This window comes from Ranitomeya imitator, chromosome 4 (genome assembly GCF_032444005.1).
Source record: "Ranitomeya imitator isolate aRanImi1 chromosome 4, aRanImi1.pri, whole genome shotgun sequence".
NCBI classification, from domain to species: Eukaryota; Metazoa; Chordata; class Amphibia; order Anura; family Dendrobatidae; genus Ranitomeya; species Ranitomeya imitator.
The window spans coordinates 509,245,288-509,268,106 of NC_091285.1; the positions used below are offsets into that span (position 1 = coordinate 509,245,288).

At 41.8% G+C, this 22,819-nt stretch overlaps 1 protein-coding gene across 2 annotated transcripts in view; it reads left to right on the top strand.

Moving 5' to 3' along the window:
- SPPL2A (signal peptide peptidase like 2A) overlaps positions 1-22,599 on the top strand; it is a 76,740-nt gene extending 54,141 nt beyond the window's left edge. Inside the window, exons 11-16 of one of the 2 annotated variants that reach the window (XM_069766066.1) lie at positions 327-383; positions 2,064-2,117; positions 9,643-9,742; positions 11,752-11,829; positions 13,706-13,866; positions 18,384-22,599. In XM_069766066.1, the coding sequence (XP_069622167.1) occupies positions 327-383; positions 2,064-2,117; positions 9,643-9,742; positions 11,752-11,829; positions 13,706-13,866; positions 18,384-18,455 (522 nt within the window). In that variant the 3' untranslated portion in view covers positions 18,456-22,599. The remainder of the gene's footprint in view (positions 1-326; positions 384-2,063; positions 2,118-9,642; positions 9,743-11,751; positions 11,830-13,705; positions 13,867-18,383) is intronic. The other variant, XM_069766067.1, reaches the window with a different exon arrangement.
- Positions 22,600-22,819: the final 220 nt, after the last annotated feature.

Genomic DNA, 22,819 nt, shown 5'->3' on the forward strand with positions numbered 1-22,819 from the left:
TTTTGTATATAACAGTGGTGGCTTCCAAGCCACCAGAATAATGGAGCGGTCACCTATTTTAGCTGCTTTTCAACTTTTGATGCCTGACATGGTTAGAAGAAGTTACAAAAGATGGAACAAATGGCCCAGTCGTTTTGAGATTGCTGTCTGTTGTTTTTAGCGTTTACTGAGCGCTTTTTCAGAGGGGGATTTAGGCAGAATTGGTCTTAAAAAGACGTTGCGTGTACATATCCTTCTAAAGACTGGTCAGTATTCTTGTATGTATGAAATATATAATAATTTTTTTATTCTCCTGAGTTTTTTTTCTGTTTTTATGATCATTTTAGAATGGCCAGAGCATCATGATTGAAGTGGCCGCTGGACCATCAGGAAGTACAGAAAAGGTATGTGCTCAACCAAAGAAATAAATAAATATGTCAATATATTTATATTTAAAGTAGCTTTTTGTTTTGGTCTAGTAATTCAGAGCTGAAAAATTCACGTAGAATTCCCTCTGTACAGAATAAGTATAGCAATTCTGATATTCTATCTGCCTTAGATGTTAGTTAAATTAGATAGAAAGGATTTCCAACACCTTCTAAATGAAATATATGTTCATCTTTACTCTTGAAAAGCTTTCTTGGGATTTTCTTGTAGAAGATTTGTGTTTATACAACAAATATTCTGCAACTACTGCAGATGATGGACTACCACTATGCTTTTCTAATCCCATACATTGTTTATTAATTCAGGGATGACATGATGGCATAGCGCGATTACAAGGCTGCCATGCTTCGCTAAAAAATGCATACACATTTTATATCCCCAACTCTTCTGCAAAGTAAATTCCACTTTGATCCATGTGCAGGCAGGATGATACAGACACCACGCAGACATTAGCCACCATGTGAATCCACTTCCTGCAGCAGCGCATACCAAATACTGCCAAATCTGCGGCATTTGCTGCTCTGAGCAAAGGAACGCCACAGACAAGAGACCACTGCCAGAAATAATTTTAGCAGAGCATCACGTTACATTGAGATCAGGCCTGTATCGGTTTGCTTAGAAATGTTCATTGTGCTTTATGTTTTTATAAGAAGACCTAAAGGCAGAACACATGAAGTGGTCAGTGGTCCATCCTGTGATTGCTCTATACCATAAGCTTTAAGGTACCTTCACACATAACGAGATCGTTAACGATATCGTTGCAACGTCACGCTTTTTGTGACGTAGCAACGATCCCGCTAACTATCTCGTTATGTGTGACAGCGACCAACGATCAGGCCCCTGTTGGGAGATCGTTGGTCGTTGAGGAATGATCAGGACCTTTTTTTTGGTCACTGATCACCCGCTGTCATCACTGGATTGGCGTGTGTGACGCCGATCCAGCGATGTGTTCACTTGTAACCAGGGTAAATATCGGGTTACTAAGCGCAGGGCCGCGCTTAGTAACCCGATATTTACCCTGGTTACCATTGTAGAAGTAAAAAAAAAAAAACAGTACATACTCACATTCCGATGTCTGTCACGTCCCCCGCCGTCAGCTTCCCTGCTCTGACTGCCAGCGCCGGCCGTAAAGCAGAGCACAGCGGTGATGTCACCACTGTGCTCTGCTTTACGGCCGGCGCTGACACAGTCCGTGCGGGAAGCTGACGCCGGGGGACGTGACAGACATCGGAATGTGAGTATGTAGTGTTTTTTTTTTTTTTTTTTTTACTTTTACAATGGTAACCAGGATAAATATCGGGTTACTAAGCGCGGCCCTGCACTTAGTAACCCAATGTTTACCCTGGTTACCCGGGGAACTTCGGCATCGTTGAAGACAGTTTCAACGATGCCGAAGTCTTTCCCCTGATCGTTGGTCGCTGGAGAGAGCTGTCTGTGTGACAGCTCCCCTGCGACCACACAACGACTTACCAACGATCACGGCCAGGTCGTATCGCTGGTCGTGATCGTTGGTAAGTCGTTTAGTGTAACGGTACCTTTAGACTTAAGAGATACAAATACATAGCTATAACAATCTGGCCTGTGTTTGGCTGATCCATTTTGGATATTAAATGTCTTTGACTTGGATTTGATCCTAGAATGGTGAGAACTATGTGGAGGTCCCTCCTGACTCTCAAGCCACCTTCGAGAAAGTAAGGATTGTCTTTCCATTGTCTGCAATGGACTTTTTTTTTTTTTTTTTTTAATCACACTTTTAAGATCTTAATGTTTATTCCCTACATGAGATACATGCTCATTATCATGTTGACTTCGTGTTTTGTTTTTTTTTACATAGCATTTTCATCTAATCTGTTGCTGTCATGCTATATGACTCTCAGTCACTATTTAATCAGAAAAATTAACAAATGATATTTTTTATGAAATATAAATGGTGATTTTATTATTCAGCTTTTACCTTTTTTCTATAAACAGCTGCCAATGCAATAAGAAAAAAAGCAAATTAATGCACAGGTGAATGTACGCCATGGCCAATGTACAAACATATATACTACAAAAATGTATCAGCACAGTTCAGTTAATGAATATATAAATGTAAAAATGTGTTTTTGATCAAAAAGTGTATAAGCCATCCACCAATGACAAGGTGTACCTAATGGATGGACCCAATTCTAGTGATTCACCTCCCTATGTACCAAATTGGCCTCAAATATGCTGGCAAAGAGATAGAACCCAAGCTATTTTCCCCTATTTTTTTACTTAATGATCCAGCTCGGACCCACTTGTGATTCTCCCTTTGTTTACATGCGATCAGCAAGCAACCGCTGCAGCCAATCTATGTCCGCAGCAGTCATATGCTGTACTACTGACACCGCCATTCAGTCACATGACAATGGCAGCTTCTGATTGGTTTCCATGGTCTCTTGCCGGCCATATGTAAACAAAAACAGAGAGACCTGCAGGAGTGTCATTACTCTATGGTCGGGGGAAAGAATTGGTGAGGAGGGTCTAGCTTGCTTGTTTGTTTTTTGTCGGTGAAATATATTGTGGGTAGGTAAAGGCCTCGCTCTGATCCTCCATTGATAAGGAGGTTATTACTGTCCTCCATTTGGCCTCAACCAACAATGACTGTGAGGGCTCGTTTCCATTTGCGAGAAACACGTCCGTGTCTCGCATGTGAGAACCAAGCTCTGGCGCCGGCACTTGGGAGCGGAGCGTGCAGTTCCATGTGTTGCTATGCGGCTGCACGCTCCGCTCCCAAGTGCCAGCGCCAGAGCTTGGTTCTCACATGAGAGACACGGACGTGTTTCTCGGAAATGGAAACGAGCCCTGAGGAGCATCTCCTGCTTAGTACGTGGGTGTAATAAAAGGTCACCCCCTGGGTCACTGGCTCCTCAGAATCCCAATCAGGGGATATGAGAGAATTTCCAATGTCTGGGAACTGGGTATTTAGAGCACGGCATAGTTGTAGATACCTAAAGAAAGCATTAATTGTACATTTCTCTTGTAATATCCGTTCCTGATTCATAGCATCTTAAGGCAGTTCATAAAAGTATGCAACATTCAGGCTGTGCATATGTGAAGTCCAGTTATGGGCCAAAACGGATCAAGAGAGTAAAGCGTGTTCACATAAAGGGGTTATCACAGGAACCAGAATTCTGTATTTAATGATATATCGTCGCCTCCTCATTTTCCTCCAACTCTTGACATTATTATGCCATACATTTGCAGACTCCGTTTCTATTCTGGGCGCGCTTGTGAGTAAATTCTGGTATCTCTAGGGGCCACTTGGCAACGCTTGTGGGTGACTACAGTTTGATTGCATTTGGCCACAGAAAAGGTCACAGGAAATTCCACCTGGCAGAACAGTACATGGTGTTAATTACTCTCAGGCAACAGGATACCCAAGAATTTAGCATCCGGGACCCCCCTATTTGAGGATACAGCCATAAAGAAAAACCTTTTGCTCATTATTGTGTTTTAAACTGGAATTAGCCAATCTAGTCCACGCTGATATGCTTGTGGTGCTATTTATTACCATATAACATCCTGGAGAGTGGTCACAAGCCTTGTGCCAAAGTCAAAGCTTCCATGATAATGCTGTCTTCGATGATTTGGAGGTAAAGTGGATGTAGAGCTGTACTGCCGAGGGTCCAATATACAGTAGGAGACCAGATCCAGTATGGATGCGGATTTATTTGTCAATGCGTTTCCAGGTAATCATGCCTCTTCATCAGGACATACTACAATGATCTTTGTGATTTGTCCTCTTGAAATGCATTGACCAATAAAACCGCATCCATATCGTGTCTGGTATCTTGTCGTATACTGGGTCCTCAGCAGTGTGGATTACATCCATTGTACTTCCAAGTTTGTACCCTAATTTTGGTGGATCTGCAGCAGCCATTTTGATAGTCACAACTCCTTTTGGTAGCTTCTATCACAACCTCACCAGGTGAGCAAATCCAGTTTTTCCTTTGTAATCTGGATAAGACCCTACTGCGCTTATTGTCATTCTAGATTTTATTATATTCCTGTTTTCTATGATGTATTGGTTATGTGCTGAGATTTATCAGCTGCTATGCCCAAAAGAAATGAAGGACACCATCCAATCCAGGTGAAAATACGCTTCTTTTATTGTGCCAAATGCGACGTTAAAACAGTTAAAATGGCAGCTTTAAATAGGAATTGGCTATGGTTCACACCAATCCCTACATAGTGATCCACCCACATAAATTAACATACAAACATATAATAAAATAACCGCTATACAATTATAACACAAAATATAACATACCACACCAAACAAGTGTATAATTTCCTATCTATACAGAGAAATACCTATAATAATAGCCGCAAGTGTTCATGTTGGCACATGGTAGATATCAGAAGTAAATAAATAAAGGCGCGTTGTCATGACCGCCCCAATCATCTCGTTTCTTTCTCCAAACCCCTTCTCACCACCAATGTGGTATCTCGTAGTAAGCTGAGATCCCATGATCAGTTCGCACCTATTACACATCGCAGCCTCTCAACGAGTCACTGCATAGATAACAATCACACAGTCCTCATAGCGGACTGTCATTGGCTCATAGGATAGAGCAAAAGGTAGAACACGCAGGCGCAAATCAAGCAACTCTGCGCTAATCTTACCTCACCTGAACGGAGCCCCAGCGATACGTCACATCCGATGCAAAACAAACACACTCCGACATGCATCTCTAGCTAAGGCTACTTTCACACTAGCGACGGGCAGAGATTCCGACGCTAGCGTTTGACGCACTGCACAACGGGTGCAGCGGATGCATTTCTCCGGCGCATCCGCTGCCCCATTGTGAGGTGCGGGGAGGTGGGGGCGGAGTTCCGGCCGCGCATGCGCGGTCGGGAAAAGCGGTCCGTCAGGAGCAAAAAGCGTTACATTTAATGTTTTTTGCTCCCGGCGGTCCGCAACAACACGGCGCAACCGTCGCACGACGGTTGCGATGTGTGGCAAAGCGTCGCAATGCGTCGCCAATGTTAATCTATGGGGCAAAAACGCATCCTGCAAACAACTTTGCAGGATGCGTTTTTTGCCACAAACGACGCATTGCGACGTCTGGCAAAAAACGCCAGTGTGAAAGTAGCCTAAGATAAGCGAGTGCGCATGTCCCCCTGCTGTAACCCACGGTGTCACAAAGCCACGCCCAGGAGAGCAAAAGGACACGCCCACATATCGCAACAAAGCTGGTTATAGTCTCACCGGAGGAAAAAATGTCCCAAAACTATGGTATAAAGTTTATAAGCCACAGATCATACAATAATCACCCTGATCCTGCTCAAAATCCATAGTGTCCCCATTACATATGATTTACCTACCAAATCCATGGTTACTTAATAAGGCAAGGGAAAATGAACATTAGTGCCTCCTATTGAATCTCTGTATAAGTGACAATAGCACCATCAGTATCACGGACTACCATTAGCCCATCCATAAGTGAAGTAAAAGATAGACCCACAGGCGTAGTCAAGGCAACCTCAAGCTAACTACATATCATGTGATCGGAACCCTAGCAGTACGTCAAACCCAACCCACCTTGATGCAAACGGACAGCTCAAACATGCGAGTGCGCATGTGACTCCGCTATAGACCCGCAGCGTCACGAGACCACGCCCAGGGAAGCAGAGGGACATGCCCACATACCGCTGCAGAACTGACCATTGCACCCAAAGAGGGGAGAGTAACCTAGATTATGATACGACACCTTTTACATCAAGGAGCATACAATAATCATCTTGATTATAACATTACTATCTAATATCCACCAAATCTATGATTCCTCATAGGTAATGAGGGGAAATATTCTAAAGCATATATGACACAAAGCACTTAATCCCCAAAAAATGAAAGAGACCACTGTCACTGTGTATATATACATATCTACCCCTAAGAAATCTCCCCAATAACGGCTTAAGACAGAATATCTCTCCGTATTGTGTACATAATAACCAAAACCATAAAACAACTTATTGTCATTCTAGTTTTTATTATATACCTGTTTTCTATGATGTATTGGTTATGTGCTGAGATTTATCAGCTGCTATGGGCTATACATATTAGTAATTTGTAACCTTGACTAGGTAGCAGTGGGCTCATGTATTAAAGGGAATCTGTCAGCAGGTTTTGCTATGTAATCTGAGATCAGCATAATGTAGGGGGTGAGAACCCAATATACGTGATGTGTCACTTATCGGGCTGTGTAATGTGGTTTCGTTAAATTCAGGGTTTTATCAGCAGGAGATTATCACTAGAGGACTAGAAGTCTTGTCATGTAGTCCTTCTGTGCTATATAAACACGTCCCCCACCACTGATTGGAAGCATTCTGTATATGCACAGTGCACTCAGAAAGCTGCCAGTCAGTGATGTGGGTGGGGTAATACAGGGCCCAGCATTCTGAGCACTGCTAGATCTACTTCAGAGAAAACAATGATTGCATCAAAACGACAGTATGCAGACCAGTTAGTGACACCGCTGGAATCAGGGTCTCAGCCCCTATGTCATTATGTATGAGATTGCTTAGCAAAAACCATTCCCTTTGCGTGTGGAGGACAATGTTCAGCTGTAGCGTGCTCCGGTTACCACTCGGCATGGAATAACCTATAGTGCTGATTATTTCCCCCTTTTTTACTACATAAACCCCATTATGTTTTCATGTGTCAGTTCACACAGACCTAATTTTATGGCTGGAATAATGCGTTAGCTAAGAATAACTCGTTCCTGGAGTCACTTTCTGGATTCCCTGACTCTGGTCCATTTTCTATCATTAAAGGGGGTGTCCCAAACTGCTGTCTGCTGCTGCTACATGAAGCTCTGCAGGACTGCAGAAGCACTGACGCTGTCCAGATCAGGAGCTGTACAACATGCTCTAACTATCCTGACCAGCTTCAGAGTAGTGCTTACAAGCTGCATAGGGAACATGTTCGACCACCACTGGTGTGACTGCAGCGGTGGCTGATTCTATGCATAATTAAGCCATAAACATTTAAATTCAAAATCTTTCTGTTCTGGGGAATGGAGAGGATTTTTATTAACCACTAAATTGCAAAGTTGCTTGCTTTTACAGACAGTTTGCAGTTGTATCCATACAGGAACATAGGCTACTTTCACACTTGCGTTTTTTGCAATCCGTCCCTATCCGTCGTTTTGGGAAAAAAACGGATCCTGCAAATGTGCACGCAGGATGCGTTTTTTTTCCCATAGACTTGTATTAGCGACGGATGGCTTGGCTACACGTCACGTCCGTCCTGCAACGGATCCGTCGTGTTTTGGCGGACCGTCGGCACGAAAAAACGTTCAAGTGAACGTTTTTTTGTCCGTTGCATCCGCCATTTTCTACCGCGCATGCGCTGTTGAAACTCCGCCCCCTCATCCCCGGACTTTAGACTGGGCAGCGGGTGCGTTGAAAAACTGCATCCGCTGCCCACGTCGTGCACAAGGTGCGTCGGCCCGACGCATAGCGAGAGAGAGAGAAACCGTGCAAGCTGCATCATATAGATAAGAAGAACACAGCAGCACATGTACATGAATCTAGGCCATGTGAAAACACAGACAAATATTCAATGCGAATTATACTTCTCAAAAATATTTTTCCATAAAAAAAATTTCAAAAAATGTTTTTTCATAAAACTTACAGTTATAGATGAAATGAAGATTCTTAGCGCATAAATTGGCCAATTCATGTGTGCCCATCAACCACGGCAAGGTGATCTCCTTCTGATGGGTCCTACTCTACCATACATGCCACTTTTGGGCCACCAGCCTACAACTCTGGACAAAACATGTCACTCTGGGCTAAACCTACAATATATGGGCAGGTAGAGTTGATTACCGCCACCTGCAAGGTCAATGGGAGGAGTGCAAGATCAGGATGGATGCAGCCGCATCCATACATCAAATAGAGAAAGAAAAAAAACAACCAGCTCTCCTAATGTGAACACGTGCAAGCTGCATCATATAGATAAAGAACACAGCAGCACATGTACATGAATCTAGGCCATGTGAAAACACAGACAAATATTCAATACGAATTATACTTCTCAAAAATATTTTTTCATAAAAAAAATTGCAAAAATTTTTTTTTTTCATAAAACTTAGTTATAGATGAAATGAAGATTCTTAGAGATCTATTTGATGTATGGATGCGGCTGCATCCAGACTGATCTTGCACTCCTCCCATTGACCTTGCAGGTGGCGGTAATCAACTCTACCTGCCCATAAATTGTAGGTTTAGCCCAGAGTGACATGTTTTGTCCAGAGTTGTAGGCTGGTGGCCCAAAAGTGGCATGTACAGTAGAGTAGGACCCATCAGAAGCCAGGACATGGCTTTATTCCCCCGCAGGGTAGAAGTCTCCTGAGTCTTCTGCTCTTCTAGTCCATTGAGCCCTTACTTTGTCTTCTGTCCACATCTTTATAAGGCTCTTATCTTTGCGTCTAGGGATGCAAGCCTTATCAGAAGGATACTACAAGCTGCAGCTTGAGTAGTAACCTGAGGGATTGCTATTCCTTCTTGTGCAGTACTGGTATTGGCGTTCCCACCCCAGGGAGAGGTTCAGGACCTCCCGTGGTTCCTATGTTCCTCAATGAAGCAAACAAGATATAAGGATTTTGAGCACTTGCCATAAAATCTTTTTCTCACAGGCTTCATTTGGGATACAACACCCTACCTTTTTGGGTGTGGTCTTGATTTTGCTTCTCTACTGAATAACTGGGTGTCTGCTTCCCGGGTGTAGCCTGATAGGGAGGAGTCAGCTTTTTTGTAAAATGTATTCTTGGTGTCCGCCTCCAGGTGGCAGCACATAATCCCATAGTTCCTGTGTCCCCCAATGAAGCAACTGAGAAGGAGAGTACCAAAAATCATATTTCTGTGCTTGGCGTTAATACTTCATTTTCAAAACATCTCGATTTATTCATTATTCTGTTTCCATTTCTTAATCATTTGCATATCATGAAAATGTTTATCAATCTTATGTTTTCCATAATTTCCTTTCTTTTTCTTGTAATTGCAATTTGAATGTTCTGGATAGTGTATAACTATTCTCAGTATCTTCTGGAGCTCAGATCCCCTATAAGATGATTTATGCACACTAATGATGTGTTCTGATTACCTGTTGGCGATCTTTATGTCTTTGGCCAGCTTTAATATCGCACTTTGAAATATGCCTGTCCTTTTCTTGTCTTCCAGTTACCTGTAGTTATTAGGGTGCCTAGGCTGGAGTATTCTGCTGTAAAATTATGTGTGATGCCTTTTTCATTGTTGGGCTTTGGAGATATCATTGTACCCGGTAAGTAAAGAATAAAAAGTCAATGTATAATAATGTTTGAGTTTTTTTTTTTTTTTTGAGAAATCAGCTGCAAAAATAAGTTTGCTCATTCTCCTAATAAACTTGATAGTGTCCCACACTACACACCTATGTTGCTTGTAAATCTCTTATGTGCCCATTGTCGCCTCCTATGTATAGAATTCCAATTCAGGTTATAAGAAGCCATAAACGTGTCATTCTCTAGTATTAATAAAAATACATTCTTGGGAGAACCAACATTCCCTAGGAGTTATTTTTTTAGTCCAAAAACACATATGAATAGTCAGCTCACCTGAATATCGGCTATTGCTCACCTGTTCCTGCGCGGAAAGGTTGAGCAATCAGTCCACATAAAAATACGATCAATCCAGCAGGAATGTAGATTAAAATTTGTATATTTGTTTCTCTATTTTAAAAAATTCTTTGACTTTCTATGATAAACCACTTAAAAATAGTAATATCTTACACCATTACGCACATTTAGCAGCGTTTGTCCGACGCGTTTCGACTGATGTCGTAATCATGTGCCATTACTTTTTTTTAGTCCCCATTGTCTTCTAACACATTTCATTTGCCCTCTGTGTTATGGCCGGCTTGCAGTAACTCGTACAGATCGCCACCTTTGTAAAGATCTGAATTGATCACGTCCATTGTCCTGAGATGTTGGTGGCACATATTGATATAACGTATAGATCTGATGGCTTCTTCCTGCGGCGGACCGGTGTCTCACTATGCACACACCTATAGAGCAGGCTGGGGATAAACCACCAAGGACCTGTCTTGGACTAGTCACAAAATCCCTGGCTGGCTTTTCAACGTTTGTGTTGTCTGAAAAGTAAGCGCATTTTAGAGTAAGACATACATGGCGGCAATAACTAAGTTCGTGTCTGATTTAGGCTGCTTGTGGTTCGGGCAGCATGAAACTACTGTCAGGCGGCGAGATTAGTGGTCCCGATCCCACAAATATGTGCTTTCATACAAGCGGTCACTTGCAGACTAGTCGTGCCGTGCTCGGCATTGCTCAGTTCACTTAAGCTAGATTATTACAAGGAATTGAAGGCCTCTCCGATGATGAAAGACTGGAAAGTGTGGTTTCTTTATCTTAGAAACAAAATGCCTGAGAATAGATCTCATTTATATGTATGAATACATGTGTGATCAATACAAAGGACTGGCACATGACAAAGATCTTACAAAGAACCATGATGTGTGGAGGGACGGCGATTCCTGCTGCTAAATAGGAAAGGGTTCTTTACAGTTAGAGCAGTCAGACTGTGAAATGCCGACCACAAGAGCTAGTAATGGCCGACACTAGAACAGCATATAAAAAAAGGCCTGGGTGCTATTCTCTCAACAAAGCAAGAAGGCATTGTGGGTGATAATGAATTGCGATAGCGAATGTATAACTTGTGGGAAAAGGTTGATCTTGATGGACCTGTGTCTTTTTTTCAACCTATGGAACAATGTAACATCTAGTCAGAATGTTCTCAAAATTATGAAAACCACATACCTTTAGTCACGTGGCCGCCTGTTTTTGCTGCCAGAGTTGGAGAATCCTGGCAGTGCGCGGTCCACACACTCTAAGCATTCAGGAGATGGCAGACACCCCTTTAAGTTCCTCTACTTTTTACCAATATACAACTTTGAATTAAGGTGGCAGGTGATGTGACTGTAGCATTAACTACACAGGATTTGTGTTTGTTACCATGGAGACACATAGATCTGCCTGGGAGCTGTAGACACAAAACGGGATATTTTTTAAAAGAAGATGATACATTGGAGCAATAAAATGGGTGTAAAGGTATACGTAGTCTTTGAGTTACTGGATAGAAACTCAGAGCAGGTAGACATGGGCTTGTGCTGAAATATTAAAATTCCTTATTCTTTAACACAGTCATGTAAATCAATGTTTGTAGAAGGATTTACCGTAGAGGACAATGGATAATCCATGTACACTGTAATTAAAGCCCGGCTTTGTGTTTGCTTTGTAGGCCTGCTGGTGGCATACTGCAGAAGATTTGACGTGCGCTTTACCTCCTCCAGTACATATTACATATCCTGCACTATAGGTACGTGTAGCACCTGGTACCTCGTCCTATAAGGGACCTGATGACTGGTATGGTTACACAGTGTATTCATCCACTAGTGGGTCTACTGGCTCCCATTCATTATTGCCTTTGCCCCTTTTTTTGTCTAGTTTTGTTGGATTTGTGCTTTTTTTTTTTTTTTTTTTTTGCACCCAATTCCTTATCCTATTTGCTCTTTGTTTTGAAATCAATTTTATATGTCTTTCAAATAAATATATCATTTATTTTGTTACGCTGTGCAGTTTGGAGTCTAGCAATTCCAGATTCATCAATTGTGACTCTTTAAAAAAGTCACAAACTTTGGTGCAACTTCAGTCCAGCCCTCCCTGGTGTATTTTTGACACTGGCAGTATTTTGGCGCAATTATCTTTTGGCATCCTCATGCGACTGTGTCACGAAGAGTTGCAAAAAAAAAATGTAACGATGTGAATACTTTTGTGCCCAATGATGACAGAAGTATTCTAGGAGTGATACCTTTATTGGCTAACCAGAAAATATTTTCAGGTTAGCCAATAAAGGTATCACTCCTAGAATACTTCTGTCATCATTGGGCACAAAAGTATTCACATGTTTTTTTCTGGCTAACACAGCACCGCAATACAATTTGTTATTGTACATCAAAAATTTTTTAAGAAAGACGAAAGTGTATTGTTGACTTTGCATCAACTTCATTAATAGGATATTCCCATCTCAAAGATCCAATGCCAATATGTAGTAGGTGTAATAGTATTAGCAAATACCTCCAATTAGAAATAATAACATTACCAGGTAACATGTTAATCACAAAGACTATAGCACTAAATAGTGCAAAGCCTGGGAAAACACCAACTCTATATTACATGTGGACAAGGAGAACAAAGGAGTATATGGGTGTAAAATATACAATTTTATTAACAGCATATCAAAATTACTATAATATCAATAAAGTGTACAGGCTGACAATAATAAGATACCCAAGGATAGGAATGAGGGAAGAAACCCCAGTGTGCCTTGCCGGCTGTGCGGGTAAATGCATAGGCAGAGAACTGCTCCATATAATGCCAATACCAAAACTGAAGTTGAACGTCCCCACATAACACGGTTAACATGTAAGGAACAGCGCTTACCAGTAAAAACAGCGGGCAACAGTTACTGGGTTCCAAAGAAACCCCCGACGCGCGTTTCGCTTCGTAGTATACTTGCTTTCTCAAGAGGAGGCCTCATTCCTATCCTTGGGTATCTTTTATTATTGTCAGCCTATGCACTTTATTGATATTATAGTAATTTTGGTATGCTGTTAATAAAATTGTATATTTTACACCCATATACTCCTTTGCTCTCCTTGTCCACCTCTTATTAGAAATGTATTATAGTTTTTCTGATTTGCCACTTCGCTTTTCTCATGTGCAGGCATTGCAGGACATTAGGTATCCATGGTTACGACCACAAGCAACTAGTTAACTGTCTCTATTTTAGTGGTCATAGCCATGGATACCTGCAGTCCTGCAATGCCTGCACATGAGGTAAAAGACATAGCGAATCAGAAAAGATATACTACATTTCTAATTGGAGGTATTTGCTAATATTATTATTATTACACCTTCTACATATTGGGATAGGATCTAGGAGATGGGAATACCCCTTTAGCTGTGCGCCATTTAGATGAATTTGGCGCCAAAATCGTCAACTAATACTAAGACAAAAAATTGAAATGATGAGTGTGGACCATATTGTACAGTGTGGCCCCTGATGTGTCAGATAATGTCACTTGTGTTCTGGGTGGTAGGATTTAGATAATTTGTCCATTTAATTGGTAATTTTCAGTACTGTATATGTTGCCTTTAGTGTGCCTCCTGCTAACATTGCTATCCTCTTGCAGGTTACGCTGTGGGGATGATTTTGACGTTAGTTGTCCTGATTGTGCTCAGTATGGGGCAGCCGGCCCTGCTGTATCTAGTGCCTTGCACACTTCTCACCAGCTCTGTCGTTGCCTGGAGAAGAAAGGAAATGAAAAAGTTCTGGAATGGCGGCTGCTATGAGGTATTAGCCCTAATAGTTCAGTGCCGCCTCCGTGGTGCATTATTCATGAGCCGTACCTAATGGCGGCAGTAAATACCCAGGGGATTTTCAGGTTCCTAATATTTCATTAGGAGAAATTCTTCATGGAAAGCAGTCCATCACATTGTAAGACCCCGGTGATATTGTCAGTGACCAGCGGTCTCAAACCTGTACAACTCCCACCATGATGGTCTGCTGTCCTTGAGGGAAGATGGGATTTTGTCCTGGATCTTCAAAAAGACATATTTCTACTATTACCCTTAAGGCCCCTTCACATTTAGCGACGCTGCAGCGATACCGACAACGATCCGGATCGCTGCAGCGTCGCTGTTTGGTCGCTGGAGAGCTGTCACACAGACCGCTCTCCAGCGACCAACGATGCCGGTAACCAGGGTAAACATCGGGTAACTAAGCGCAGGGCCGCGCTTAGTAACCCGATGTTTACCCTGGTTACCATGCTAAAAGTAAAAAAAAACAAACAGTACATACTTACCTACCGCTGTCTGTCCTCCAGCGCTGGGCTCTGCTTCTCTGCTCTCCTCCTGTACTGTCTGGGAGCCGGAAAGCAGAGCGGTGACGTCACCGCTCTGCTTTCCGGCTCACAGCCAGTACAGGAGGAGTGCAGAGCGCAGCGCTGGAGGACAGACAGCTGTAGGTAAGTATGTAGTGTTTGTTTTTTTTTACTTTTAGCATGGTAACCAGGGTAAACATCAGGTTACTAAGCGCGGCCCTGCGCTTAGTTACCCGATGTTTACCCTGGTTACCAGTGAAGACATCGCTGGATCGGTGTCACACACGCCGATCCAGCGATGTCCGCGGGAGATCCAGCGACGAAATAAAGTTCTGGACTTTATTCAGCGACCAACGATCTCCCAGCAGGGGCCTGATCGTTGGTCGCTGTCACACATAACGATTTCATTAACGATATCGTTGCTACGTCACAAATAGCAACGATATCGTTAACAATATCGTTATGTGTGAAGGTACCTTTAGTGTCTAGAGCCCATCCAGTCACTGTCGGGAGGAAAGCAAATCTTATACGCCAGCACTTGTAGAGAGAACATTCAGTGGTATCTGTATTCCAGCTCTATACACTGAATGGTCACTTTACTCGCGGACATCCATCTAGTGAACGCTGGACCTCCTGTGCCACAACTACTGAAAGCCAGAGATCCCACTACGAGTTCAAATAGTTTTGCAAGAAGTTTCCTCCATGCGACCAAGACCGCATCTCGCAGTTACCGCACATTAGATGGGTACTGACCTGCTATGAAAAGCCTATCCCAGACAGAGAAAAGACTGGGAAGTGATGAAAACGCGCTGCCATGTTCCTGGAGCTAATCCATGAGTATATGACCCCTGTGACATGGTGCATTGTCCTACTGAATGTGTGCTCTGCCATGGGTTCACCTGCAGCCACAATGCCTGGGTAAGCCGTACCGTAAGACCCATGGTGTGCTATGAAAACACTGAAATTATCCCCTACACCATTACTCCAAATACAGAAAACTGAACAGTTGGTAGGAAGGGTTCATCGATTCATACTGCTTGTGCCAAATTCTGGTCCTCCCATCAAAATGGTGCAACAGAAATTTGGATGCACCCACCAAGGCAGTGTTATAACACTGCAAAATAATCAAATTGATTTTCCTTGGTTTCCTTAAGCAATGATGTAAATAAATGAGGAGTTGTCAGAATGATTCTTGACATCCCTTTTGCCAACAAGGTGTCCACAGGATTCTCTTTTGCTGGATGTTTTTCCTTGATCACGCCATTCTTAGTGTTTCCCTGACACTGTTACTTGAAAAACCACACAATGTTGTATAATTTCAGCCATATGTTTAACTCTGAAACGTTAGTGTTTCAGAGAAGAGAGTAGTTTAATAACTTCCGGGGACTGAGCCTCACAGGAGACTCGGAGGACAGGAGTGTCCACAGCGGCTTCTCCCCACCTGCTCCCCTTCAGTGATCGGCCTCTGCCTATTCACGTACGCAAAGACAGGCCTGTCACTCCGGGGCAGCACAATCGAGAAAATACAGCTGCGCTCTGAAATGTCATAATATTGAATATATAAAAATGCAACTGTATTACTGCTGTAGAAAATGTTAAAAAAATGAAGCTCACAAATTGGCCAATTCATGAGAGCCCATCAGCCACGGCAAGGTGTACCACTTTGATGGGACTTTAAACTTTTACATGCCTCTTCCGGACTGAAAGCCTACAATTTTAGGGGCAGGCGGGATACAGCTTTAATTAAAAATACCTTAGGCTAATGGGAGAAGTGCTCAATCAGAAGGCGTGTACTAAAAGTATCAAAAGGCTGACCAGCACCTCCAGACAGAACAAAGACAAGTGCGAACAGGTGCAAGCCGTCACGACTATTGACATAACCAAGAAAACACCTTCGCTCTGAATGCTATAATATGCAAACATTGAATATGTGAAATTGGACCTGTGTTGCTGCTATAGAAAATATGTTAAAAATGAAGGTACTTGGTGCACAAATAGGCTCTCGCGAATTACGACATGGCGTACTTCCTTGATGGGACCCTAAACTTGTATGCCTCTTTCAGACTGAAAGCTTACAATTCTAGAGTAACGGACAGGGAGAAGCTGCCGGGAATCCGTCTGTCCGACGTGTCGCCCACAGTGCTCTGTCCCCAGCTGCTATTAAACTATGCTTATCTCAGAAACACCACACCGTTTCAGAATAAAACCCATATTATGGCTGGAATCGTGCAGCCACTGTCCACATGGCAGACTGGTCGGACAGGCAGGTCCTAAGCGGCTTCTCCCCACCCACTGACCTGCAATTCTAGGCTTCAGAGTCCCATCATAGGGAAACGTCTTGCCACGGATGATGGGCTCTCGTGAATTGGCCAATTTGTGCATATGTTTGACATTGCGTGCACATACCCTTAGGATCGACATTTGATAGTTTTTTGTTTTTTTTTTTCAATTAAGGCAAGGAGTGTCTCTCTAATAAACAGTATAGAGCAACCACATACATTTCTTCTGTTTTGGATCAACTCCCGCCTTAGGTTAAAAGTCATTCATCCACAATTATATCAATGATCACGTGTCGGTGCAACCTGAAAGCTACTTCTCACAGATCTACTGATCCCTATTAGGAAGCACTATGATCGGTAGCCATCAGATGGCAGCACACACTGCCAATATTGTGTATGAAGAACACACAGACTATACTGTTCTGTTCCCAATGGTTTCTATCTATTATAGCTTTTACTGCACATTGCAAATGTGCCAAGATGTTCCCAAAGAATAAAAAAAATAATTTATTCCATCATATCAAACATAGGAAGAAGAATTCTATGACCTATGCACATTTGCTACTTTTGCTGACCTATGCACATTTGCTACTTTTGCTTAACTATATACAGTTCACTATTTTTATGTTTTGATAACTTTGAGTTGTTTCTGGTCATTTCTATGCTCATATAAATGGCTGATTTCATCATTCTGCTGGATTCCCTTGGGTTATCTCCATTGGGCTGCAATGCTGGCCCTACACACGAGATGGCTCACGGCCAACCAGCTATCTAATACGGAAGACACCATCCCTCAGATTGCCCATATACACAAGTGCTTGACTGAGCATTCGTTTGTTTTCACCCGGGAGAGAGGAGAAAGATCTTCCATACAAAAAATGAAAGGATCGGGCATTGAAATTTCAAGTGGCTGTTCCTTTCCTTTCAGTCTGATTGGCCGACTTTCATCCAATCCATATTGGGACCTTAAGCCTGTGCACACACGATGAGCTTTATTCTAAAGCGTTTTCGCATATTTTCGCTTCTGCAAAAAACGCCGCATTTACAGTGCGAGCAAAGTGGATTTCTTTTTTATGCTGCGTAAACTGACTTGTGGTGCGTTTTTCCAATCCGCAACATGGAATCCACCCAAGGAAGGTAGCAGTCCGCTGCTGAAACACGTATGGGTTCAATAAAAGGTTTGTTTACCACTAATCTATTGCAGAGTGCTCTATAGCCATAGCGCTCCTTAAATTGACAACGTTTTGTCCAAAAAAACCTTACAAGTAAATGGGCAGAGACCTTATTAATCACCTCTAGCAGCACAGGAAAGAGCTGGCCAGGGACCAGAGCTGGAGACCAGACTAGTCCAGTTCTGCCCCTGACCGAGTCTTCTCAGGGCTGCTAGAAGTGATTGAGCGCTTTCTCTGTCCCTCGTAAGTAAATGGGAAGAGACCTGTCAATCACCTCTAGCAGCACAGGGAAGAGCTGGCCAGGGACCAGAGCTGGAGACCAGACTAGTCCAGTGCCATTCCCGGCTAGATCTACAATGTTACCATGCTGTCTGCGGTTAGGGCAGCATGAATTGCTTGGCAGGTTCCCTTTAACACAGATGACCTTAGTAGATCTTCTTCTTTAGAATGCTATAATGTTATTTTTTGGCCTGTTATTTCTTTTTAACTGACGACTTTTACTATTAAAAAAAATCTTCTTTCTTCTGCTTAATATAGATAATGGAGCAAGTGGACAACACTGTCAGTGAAGAAAACATTATACGAGGCGAAGCACAAGAAGAGCCATGACATAACCGTTGCGCTGTGCACAGTTCTATTTTATATGGAAATTAAATATTTCTGCTTGGTTTTACAGTTTGTTTTCCCATATTTTCCCATTGCAAAATGTAATCTAAAGTATTTTCTAGATTATTTTTTTTTATTATTACTATATATGAATCTGAGGGAGGATTGTGATACTTATTATTCCATTTAATTGTGCCTTATTTGAAAGATCTATGCACTATATAAGATGATTATGTTTCTGCCTCTTCATCTCTGGTGTTGGACGTGTAGTTCTTAAATTGTACCTCGTGATAAGTAAAAAAGGAAAATCAGACAGGACTGACTCAGTGATGTAATATCTATCCTATTCTGCCTTTCAAAGCTCCTATGGTCTGCCCTGCAAGCTGCACATTAACTTCAAAAATGCAGACTGAGTGAGCCCGCCATCTCCATTATCCAGTATAGGAACTACTACAGACTCCTACAGAAAAGGGGATTATGGGTAATAGATCCCATCTGGATCATCTGAGTGATGAGCGATTCAGGATCCATAAACTACAGCAGAATGTGTTACATTTTGATACATAAGGAATAAACTTGTAAATTGTCTTCTCGTTTTATTGCACATTATACAAGGACCTGCCAGCTCGTCTGACATGTCTGTTAAATCACTTGTATTCCCAATAAAAAAATAAAATAATAATGCTCGATCATCTTTCCTTAGTACTTTGTTGTGCCTTTCCTCCTAAAAATGAATAAATACAGCTAATAACTGAGTTTTATTTCGGTTCTCAAAAAAGGGATGTCCCTGCGCAGTCTGACACTATCCAATCAGTGCTGTCAGTGTGTACGGACACCCCCCTAGTTATTGGTGGCTATAGGATCCTTTACACGTTCTTCACCGGATTGGATGTACTGCTTTATTATTTTTGTCATTAGAAGGCTGAACACTAAGCCTCCAGTTTTGGAGGAGTTTTGCCTCAATCTAAACTGTGCTATTTTTTCAACTAAGTGTTAATTTATTCATGCATATTGAGGCGTGCGGAACGGCACAAAGCAGAGTTTTAAAATCAGATGCTCCTGAATTAATATTTCCTAGGGAATACAAATAAACATATCTGACATGTTGACAGGCCCTTTTTTAAAGTGATTTTTCCACCAGCAAAGTACCTTTCAATCAATAGATCCTGGAATAAAAATAGTTTCCACAATTTCGATGTGGTAAAAAAAAATGTTCCTGTGTTAAGATAATCTTCTAAATGTACCCGTGCTTTGTGCTGTGTAATTACTGTGTCTGACCGTGCAGAAACATGGTCTGATCTTACCACATCTCCTGGGTGGGGGGGGGGGAGAAAAAGAGTTTATAGACATTACAGCCCGGGATCATTGATGCTGCTTTCTGTGAGATAAAACATGTTTAGAAACATGCAGCGAAAGCTTTACCTCACAGAAAGCAGCAGCTGTGATCCCATGCTGTCCTGTCTGTATACTCTTTTGCGTCGTCCCTTCGCCAGGAGCTGTGCTGAGATCAGACCGTGTTTCTGTACGGTCTGACTCAGCAATTAGGCCCCAATTACACTTCAATATTTTTGATCAGTATTTCATAAGTATTTGTATGCCAAAACCAGGAGTGTCTCAAAAACAGAATCTATTGACTATTGTCAATCTTTCAATTATACCTTTTCTTTGCAAGTTCCATTCTTGGTTTTGAGATGCAAATACTGATACAAAATACTGACATGTGAATAAGCCATTGTACAGTACACAGCAGGAACACATTTATAAGATTATCTCAGCACAGGAACATTTTATTTAAACACCTCCAATTGTGGAACTTATTATTATTCCAAGATCTATTGATTAAAATGTACTTTGTTTGTGGGAAAAACCTCTTCAGCAACAAGAATGCACTATAATGTACTTGTATGTATATATTTGTACATAAATAGTTGTGCCATGATCGCTTTCCTTCCATCAAGCAGACAGATTTATGTAACTCTTGCTGTTATTACAAATGACACTGTCATTATTTGACTTGTATTTTAGGTATGTTATGTGCTAGAGATAGTGAGAACTACCGCTGTTCATGGGACGTTACACCTTCAGCACTGTAATGTTGAAAGATTGAAAAGCTACTTTAGATTTGTATGAGAAAATGTTTACTAATGTCGTCAAAAGTAGTTGGATTTGTTATATTTCCATGAAATCTTTTTTCAGTTTTGTTAAACCACTTTTCGGGTGCTTGAAACTTTGCTGGGAGTACATATGTCACCGTTGGAGATAAAATCGCCTTATTGACAATTTTCCCTACAAGACGGGGAATGAGGTGCTACGTAACAGCTCCCAACTAATAGTGGGGGCTCTCAAGTAGGGAATCTCTCCACTGTGTCACCCCAAAAGGAGGCAAGCCCATCCTTAGAAAAAATAGTGAAGCTGAAGTTTACTTACAATATATTAAACATAGAGACCTGAAAAACCCAAGATTCGCCATCCTTAATCCCTGCAGATAAAGTGTCTTGTTTTGTTAATTATTATTCACTTTCATGAGCAGCTAAAAAATAAGGCTAGGTTCACATTGCGTTAGTGCAATCCATTTAGCGCATACGCTAACGGAATACGCTAACGCAAAGTTCAAAAAGGGATTGCGTTTAGCGATCCCGCTAGCGCAGATGCCCGTGGTCCGTCAGAAAATAACGGGACATCGCTAGTGCATGCCAAAAATGGCATACGTTAGCGATGCGTTAGATACATTGCGGTCAATGGGTGCGCTAACGGATCCGTTACATAGCGTTAATTGCGCCATGTAACGGATTCCGTCAGTGGACACACACTAATGCAATGTGAACCCAGCCTAAGTCATCTTCATTTTTCCCCTATGAATCAATAGCACCGTATATGTGAAAATAAGGAACTTGGTAATCTACTCCGAGAAATCTGCTTCTTTCTCCTCCTGGACTGATCATTCATTCTCAGATCACGGACACAATGTGTCTTCGGGGAATCCAGACTGTCCCATTACTGAGATAGGACATGGCAATTAGTGTTCATGACGTTCTGTTGAGAACTGTGACTGGCGTTTCAAGAGATCTTGCAGCAGAATGTCTGTGTCTGCCGCTAACGCCTCCGTCCATAGGAAATGACAATTGGGATTTTTTAAATCCTATCTTAGAAATTGTTGTAACTGAATACAGATTGTACCCATGAAGAGAGAATGCATGATCAATCCAGGAGGAGAAAGAGGCACATTTATCTGATAAAATATATTGCAGAGTTGCTTAATTTTATGTTTACTATTGATTTATGAAATAATGGTTATGCTTTAAACTCCAGTATGGATCACCAATGTGAAATACCGTATATATTTCCTTGTCATTACTGTTAATGGCTGTATCGCACATGACCACCCAACAGGATTAGAGAAGGCTCAGAATCAATTAAGTGAGACAGATTAAGATTGAAACTTTTTGAAAAACATAGTTTACATTCACAAAGGAGGATAATGACCTCTGCATCCGAATAGCATAGTTTTAGCTTTAAACAGGTGTCAAACCTTTTCTGTCCCGCTGCTGTGTATATATTATATGATATATAGTGTATATATAGCACACACATTTGTGTTTCTCTCTCTTCCCCTTGAAATGTGGCTGCAATGTCTCCGTTTTAATTTTTTGACAAAAGCAATTACACATTTGCAGTTATTAGTCGGCAAGCTTTCATCCTCCCATGCTGTACAGTGCTGGAGAGCATCAGATTTTGTGAATTTTAATTAGAATACATCTTACAGCACTAACAACCTCTCAATTGCAGATCTAAATGATAGAACAGTGTGAGACTCTCAGGAGATGACCACTCAATCCAACCACAAGTCCTTCAACCTGTTTGGTTCTTCTGTAGTAATGTATATGTCCACGTTGGCACAGTATGGTGTAAATAACAAGACTCCGACAAGCTCCGCAGAGAAGCTTTTGTAGAATCTGTCTGCGTTTTTATACCTTTTGGTACAGATATGACTTATAAAGATACTTTTGATAATCTAATCAATTTTTTTCGTGTTTTATAACTGTTTGTTGCTGACTTTAAATACTAACTGACCGAATTAACTGAAACGTTATTTGGAATATTTTTTAACTAAAACAATTGTGATTTAATAAATGCATAATTTGGATAATCCCTCGAGTGACTTATGAGTGTATATTTATAAATGAGTTACCGTATTAATGTGATGCCTGTGAGAACTGTGCAGCTATAGCTGGAATTGCAGATGGAGACTGGTATGCCCTGGCCCGCACTTGGAGCTACAGTGGGGGAAATAAATATTTGATCCTTTGCTGATTTTGTAAATCAAGGCAATCTTGCCTTGCGCAGGCGTGTACTACGGAGGACATAGA